The sequence below is a fragment of the Marmota monax genome, unplaced genomic scaffold (assembly GCF_021218885.2).
Source record: "Marmota monax isolate L192 unplaced genomic scaffold, Marmota_monax_Labrador192_F-V1.1 WCK01_AAM20220418_F8-fsc00236, whole genome shotgun sequence".
Lineage (NCBI taxonomy): Eukaryota > Metazoa > Chordata > Mammalia > Rodentia > Sciuridae > Marmota > Marmota monax.
In genome coordinates, this window is record NW_026693806.1 from 220,823 (window position 1) to 227,915 (window position 7,093).

The 7,093-nt window shown below is 50.9% G+C and overlaps 1 protein-coding gene across 1 annotated transcript; it reads right to left on the reverse strand.

Annotated features, from left to right (window-relative positions):
• Positions 1-416: 416 nt before the first annotated feature.
• Positions 417-6,858, reverse strand: Fabp6 (fatty acid binding protein 6). The gene is made up of 4 exons (XM_046462231.2): positions 6,755-6,858; positions 4,599-4,774; positions 2,405-2,494; positions 417-525 (listed from the first exon to the last, which is right to left on the reverse strand). The coding sequence occupies exons 1-4, from the start codon at positions 6,819-6,821 to the stop codon at positions 472-474; spliced, it is 387 nt and encodes a 128-aa protein (XP_046318187.1). The 5' UTR covers positions 6,822-6,858; the 3' UTR covers positions 417-471.
• Between the last annotated feature and the right edge of the window lie 235 nt (positions 6,859-7,093).

The window sequence follows — 7,093 nt, forward strand, 5'->3', positions numbered from 1 at the left end:
CAGAGTGCTCAGATGCTTATCTTGTGACCCATCTGAAAGTCCCAGGTGACTTGTCTTTTTAAAGGAGCCTTTATGGTATGCACTTGTCATCCCAGCTATTTGGGAAACTGAGGCAGGAAGATTTGAGACCAACCTTAGCAACATAGCAAGACCCCATCTCTGTTTCCTGGAGAGGAGGACAGGGCGGGGGAGCCCAGAAGTATGTCACCATGGACTCCCTGTGGCTTCTCCCAGGGCAGGAGCATTGCAGTCCCCGTTCATGGCCCCCTCTGTCAGGCATGAAGAGGATCCCACTGGGGTCTCAAGGCCAATGCCTGGCCCATGCAATCATCCTTGGGGGCTTTCCCACCCCTACCCAGCCAGAGGCTGTCCCAAGACACCAGGAAACAAAGAGTTTCTGCAATGAGCAGTATCTGCTCTCATTCAGTTTTATTGGTGGGTTTGTATCCTCCCGGAGCCCCGGACAACGGCTCAGGCCACCCTCTTGCTCACGCGCTCATAAGTCACACCGCCGACGGTGGAGATCTGAAAGAAGCAGCCAGAACAGAGGGCGTCAGTGCAGCGACAGAGGCCGTCCACCATGGGGCACAACTGAAGGAAGACCGGCCTCCAGCGCCACCCTGAGTAGACAGGGCAGGCACCACTTGGCTGGGTCTTAGGTGCCCAGTCTGTTGCAGGAATCACTGTGCAGGGTCAAGGTGGTGAACAGGTGTAAGGGGTGCTAAGCACTGGGTGCTAACCTGTCACCTGTGTTCAGTTCCTCTCCCTGACCCAGGCAATTCCCCTGCAGGATTCCACTGACCCTCCCAGCAGCCCTGGGAGGTTGTCCTGTTGCATAGGGGAGGAAACTGCAGGCTCCGAGAGCTTGGGAGATGGTTTCTGTTCTTGGGCACAAGCTTGCCTCTGGCTCTCACGCCCTGTGCTCTCCCTGCGCACTTCAGGCTGAGGAGCTTTGCTTCTGGGAATCAGGACCCCCCCTGGCTGACATTTCATGTAAAAATGTACCAGAACATTCACCAGATCCTCCAAGAGACCATTTTCACCCAACGGAAGAGGGATACTCACTTCCTTTTATACTTGTGTAACACTATACATCTATTCAGTTATTTTTTTAAAAAGTAAAAATGAAGGGAGAGAGAAGACCTATTGGCCTGGAAAACAGCCTAGTCTAGACACTGGGGGATGGGATTCGCCTCTGCCACTATTAGCTGTGTGGCCTTGGGAAAGTCACCTGCTGTCTCTGAGGCTGCCTGGTAAAGCTTTTTTGTAAAACAGGAATAATGGAAGGCACTGAGCCTGTTAGGCACATTCGTCTTTATATTAATGTCCCCATCCCAATTCATAGTTAAGACCCCAGTCCCCAGTGTGAGGACATTTGAAGACTGGACCTTGAGGACGTAACTGGGTTACAAGGGTGGGGCCTCCTGATGGGAATACTGGCTTTCTAAGAAGAGACCAGAGACAACCTCTCTGTCTGCACTTGAGGAAAACAGGAAGAGTGCCCACACCAGCCCCTAATAGTGCCGCTCCTTGACCTTAGACTCCCCAGCCTCCAAAATGGGGAAATTAAGCCCCTAAGCTAGGACAGGCAGTTCACTCCCTCCCTCCTCATCAGGTTCCAGAAGAGAGTGGTCGCAAAACAAGGGAAAGAGAGAAATGATCAGAAAGGGGCCGAGGAGAGGTAGGTGTCCAGCCCTGCCTCCCTCATCAGTGCCCTTCTGGAGAGTTCTTCCTAGACCTACGCTGGACGATTTCTCTTCCCTTTAACCTCATTTCTTCTCCTAGGGAAAACTCAGGGGACCAGGGAGAAGAGGCAGAGGGGAGGCCAGGGCCCCCACAAGCAGCACTTCTGGCCAGGACTAGGCTTGGAGAGTGTGGGAGAGGCCAGTCCACGAAAATAGGTGGGGCAGACCTGCCAGCATTAAAAAAATTTTTTTCTAAGTAATTGCCAACATTTAACAGTGTGGAGAGACAAGTGCAAACTTCCAGCTTCTTTTGAAAAATCAGAAGATGTGGCAGGAAGGGCCTGAAGACCCCTGTGGGAAGGGAGTGAAATCACAGCTGCCCCGGAGGGGCCCACCTGCACCAACTCCTTCATTTACATTCTGGGAAGGGTCCCGGGAGCCAGCCGACGTGTGCCCCTCACAAGTGGGGCGCTGGAGTCAGCTGTGCTCCCCTGGAATCCCAGCTTTCTCATCAAAGCTACATGCCTTCCTGCCGATCCCTTAGCTTCCCTGTGAAATGGAGATAAAAATCCCCCTCTGACAGAGGGTGTGTTCAGATCAAAGGAGAAATGTGCACCCTGAGCTAGGGAAGTTCCAGCTGCCCAGAGGCTGACCTTGAGGGGGGGCGGTGACTGGGGGTCTGATGAATCAGTCCCCGAATCCAAGGGTCTGATACTCACCTCCACCAGCTTGTCACCCACCACCTCCGAGGTGTGGTGATAGTTGGGGAAGTCCACCACCAGCTTACTGCCCTCCATCTGCACGGTAGCCTGGAAGGGAAACACGGAACCTGAGCCACAAGAACCCTCCAAGCAGCTCAGCTCAGCCCCTCCAGGGAGGAAGAGCCCCCAGCAGCCCAGCGATCCTCTCTAGGAGTTTGCCTGGACACAGTCAGCGGCAGACTTCCAAAGAGATGACCTTGAGCAAGTCCTTTAACCTCTCCGTGCCTCAGTTTACCCATCACTCAAGTGGAGCAAGTGACTCCCTACTCATAGGGTTGCTGGAAGGAATAAATGATAAAGGAGACTAGGTGGAGGGAGCTCAGTGGTAGAGCATTGGCTTAGCCTGTGTAAGGCTCTAGATTCAGTTCCTAGCACCAAAAAATATTATTAAATAACAATCTATGCAAAGTACTTAGAACAGTGCCTGGTGCGTGCGCAGTGTAGTTAAGTGTACAGAGTTAGTCATGGAGCAATATTATCCAAGGAATTTGATTATAGCATTGTAGTAATTAACAACCTAAATATCCAGGCAATTTTATCCACCAGTCAATACCTAAATACGTATCAATGGGGGAGTGGTTAAAGAAATTAGAGCTTTTCTGTACTCTAGGATAATGTGCTTTACTATGAAAAAGAATAAAAAGAATCAATACGCTAACTCACTGAGGTTCTCTCCCAGGAGAGGTTAAGTTTTTTAAAAACCTAAATGGGTCTGGGACTAGAACTCAGTGATAGAGCCCCTGCTTAGCATGCACCAGGCCCTGGGCTCAACCCCCAGCAAGTTAAAAAAAATAAAAAATAGGGCTGAGGTTGTGGCTCAGCGATAGAGCACTCGCCTAGCATGTGCGAGGCCCCGGTTCAATCCTCAGCACCACATAAAAATAAATAATTAAATAAAGATATTGTGTTCAACTACAGCTAAAAAATAAACATTTTTTAAAAATTAAAAATAAAAAATACAAGTGGCAGTACGTGAACATCACGGTGACTTACTCTCCACCTTGGCAGCCTGAGGAGCAGGGTACTCTCATGCTCATGTGGAAATCTACCGAGAGGACCCAGAAGGGGCGGAAGGCCTAAGGGACCAGCCCTGGTAGGATGGGGACAGCCAGCCACCTTCCCTTCTCTGCTACCCATGATTGACTACAGCTTCAAACCTGGGTGAGAGGGACTCTGGGGGAAGCCCTGCTCTAGACTAAGGGGCAGCATAATAAGGGACCACAGAAGGTCAAGCAGGGATTTGTCAAGATGTCCAGAATTCTGTCTGAACGAACCTCCTGGCTGAATGCTTTAGTGACCTGGCAGCTCCGTGTCCCACTGGGGACTCGTGTGCACCTGCAGAAGCAGTGCCCTCTGCAGATAGCTTAACCATTGGCACACAGCATGGTTCAGGCCGCTGTCCTGTGGCCACTTACTGGATGCAGGTCCATCGTGTGGCCTCCCTGAGCCTCATTTCTTTGCCTCTAAAACAAGAATAAATTACTGACCTCCCAGCCCAGCTTACACTGCGTGTCAGGCACCCCGCAGGTGCTTCTGTGCATCATGGAGCTGACTCTTCTCCATGGCTCTTTGGGTCAAGGACCACACCTGGTGCCATGTCCTAGATATCTGAGGCTCAGGGAAGTGAAAGGAATTATCCAAGGCCCACGGTCGCCCTTGAGAGATGCAGCTTCCAATCTTGCTGATGTGGACAACAGGGCCTGGGCTCCATATCTCTCTGCTACACTGAAAGGCAGCAGCTTCACAAAGCAGCCGTGCCCTCTGGAGCCAGACCACCTAGGTGTCGAGGCCTACCCTTGCTGTGTGAACAGGGACAAGCTATTTAATCCCAGGACTCAGCTCCTGGGGAGAGCCATTGTAGCAACTTCAGAGGATTAACAAAGCTAAGAGGTATAAACCATTCAACCAGCTTCTAGGTTATGTTATATTAGGTGCTCAGGAAGTGTTAGCTGATTTTATGGTCACTATCGTGTCCATTATTGACAACGGACATTACACACCAGGAGTGTTAAATTCTCAGGTAACTGGAGCTCTTAATGCTGGTGGCCACACTGTAGAGAGACGTCTCAGTCCGAGGAACATGGAGGCCCCATCTGAGATGGAGAAAGCCAGAGGGTGGGGAAGCGGGGAAGGGTGGCCAGGGGCCTCTCACCTTGAACTTCTTGCCGCCCATGGTCTGTATCTCACTTTCCTTGCCAATGGTGAATTTGTTGGTCATGATGTGGCCCCCAGAGTAGGACTGGGCCCAGGTGAAGTCCTGCCCGTTCTGCTGTATCTCCGTGATGGTCTTGAAGTTACGAGCCTTCTCGATCACCTCGCTGGATTGACCTGGGCCGGGTGACAGAGAGAGGGATCACCTAAGAACTGCTGTTTGGAGCCCTGTGGTTTGGGGCTAGAAGAGCACAGTGACAGAACATGCCTTCAAAGCCCGACTGTGCCAGGAGCCATGTGGCTGAGCCATGTGGCCACCTCTCTGTACCTACATGCTTTTATCCAGGCAATGAGGATCATCAGACTGACCTAAAGCTGGGGATGTCACTCAGTGGTACAGGGCTTGCTTAGTGTGTGATCCCTAAAAAAATCCTTAAAAATTAAAAATAGGGCCTATCTCACAGGGCTGTGGCAAGCATTCAATGTCATTGTGTCTTTTAAAGCTCCTGGCACCCATCTGTTCTTCATCAAAAATAGCTGAACTTCTAACAGTAATTATAAACATAATAGAAAATTGCCAAGTTCACAAAGTTCTAGAATGAATGGGACCTTCAAGATTGTCTTTCTCTTTTTCCTGTTTTGTTTTGTTTTGTTTTTACTGGGAATTGAACCCGGGGGCACTTTTACCACTGAGCAACATCCCCAGCCCTTTTCATTTTGTATTTTGAGACAGGGTCTCACTAAGTTGTTGAGTATCACTGGAATGACAGGTGCGAGCCACGGAACCTGGCTTGTCCTTCTAGTTTACAGTTAAGAAAATGGAGACTTAGCCAGGTGCCGTGGCTCATGCCTGTAATCCCAGCAGCTTGGGAGGCTGATGTAGGAGGATTGCAAGTTCAAAGCTAGTCTCAGCAACTTAGCAAGGTCCTAGGCAAATCAGTGAGACCCTGTCTCTAAACAAAATACAAAAAAAGGGCTGGGGATGTGGCTCAGTGGGTAAGCACCTGCTGGGTTCAATCCCTAGTACCAAAGGAAAAAAAAATGGAGACTTAGGTATGGTGGCGCACACCCATCATCCCAGCAACTCGAGAAGCTGAGGCAGGAGGATTGCAAGTTTGAGGCCAGCCTGGGTAACTTAGCAAGACCCTGTCTCAAAATATAAATAAAAAGGACTGGTGATGTGACTCAGTGGTAGAGCACCCCTGGGTTCAATGCCCAGTGGTGGGGGGTGGGGTGCGGTGGGGAGGAAGGGGCTTTCCAGGATGGCAGAACAGGGTCTAGGCCTGAGTGGGCTCACTTGCAGCTCTACCCCCTGCAGCAGCCTGTGGTAGTCTAAACTGAGTCACTGGTCTCTCAAGCTGCCAGGACTCTCCAGAGGGTTCTGCCTCCACAGGCCTCAGGGAACAAGGGCCCTGCAGGCAAGAGGTGACCACCAAGAGGTAGTGCACAGGTCCCCCAAGCTGTTCACCAAGTCTGGGCTGGTACACTGCCTCAGACTTAGATGGTGCCCCGAAACTTCCACGGGATTGTCCCTGGTTCCTCACATCAGATCGTAAGTCAAGCCAGAAAGTATGAAACCCTGAATCTCTCTGCCCACCACAGCACAGGTAGAGGCCTGTGTTTGTTGAATGACTGAGTGAAGGAGTGACTTATCCAACCTGGTCTCTCTACTAATCTCCCTTTGTTATCTCTCCCCAGGCAGGACATGACAGGGTCCGGGATGCTAAAGACCTTTTCCACTGACTTGGGCAAGTCATGCCGAGTGTCCCCATAGGTGACATTGACATTGGGATAGCTCTTGCACACAGCAGGTGTCCAATAAATGTTTAAATGAATAAACACCAAGTTTCTCATTCACCAACAAAGCCTCCAAAAAATTGCTAACTATGTGACCTTAGACTAGTTACTCAACTTCTCTGTGTCTCAAGTTTTCCATCCGTAGAAATACCAATATTCTATGGTATTTTAAAGTTAAAGTTGTCTTATGGTTTCTGTTATCCTCAGAGACAGCACAGAGGAGTTGCTCTACAAATGTGTGAGGGAATGAGTAAGTGAATGGATGAAGTCCTGTCCCGCTCTACCCAGGATTCTGGTTCCGGGCCCAAGCTGGCTGCCTCGGGCCAGCCCCGGGGAAGGCGTACTCAGGAGGCCACTCACCCAGGCGCTTCATGAACTCGTCATAATTCTTCTCACTCTCCAACTCGAACTTGCCGCTGAAGGCCATGCTGCTGGGAGGGCTGAGGCCAGACAGGAGGAGCAAGCAGAAGAGAGTCGATGCTGGGCCACCCGGAGTCTCAGCTTATAAATGCTCCCAGCTGCTGGGGCTCAGCCCCCAAATCACCCCATATCTCCCTCCTGACCCTGAAGAGGAAACACTTGCTGCTTTATGATGTGGGCAGGGCCCGGAGGGACAGGGCCCTGCGGTTATTCACCTTGGGGAAATGCCAGGCGTCAGACATTGCCCTTCCCTGCAAGGCCAGGGTCAGGACTCCTGGA

What these genes read in the sequence shown, in the direction of transcription:
- Fabp6 (XM_046462231.2), bottom strand. Translation starts at nt 6,821, where the DNA reads ATGGCCTTCAGCGGCAAGTTCGAGTTGGAGAGTGAGAAGAATTATGAC. An exon ending in CGAGTTCATGAAGCGCCTGG is followed by an intron (nt 4,775 to 6,754) that starts GTGAGTGGCCTC and finishes CACCCGGCCCAG; the next exon opens with GTCAATCCAGCGAGGTGATC. An exon ending in TGGGCGGCAAGAAGTTCAAG is followed by an intron (nt 2,495 to 4,598) that starts GTGAGAGGCCCC and finishes TTTCCCTTCCAG; the next exon opens with GCTACCGTGCAGATGGAGGG.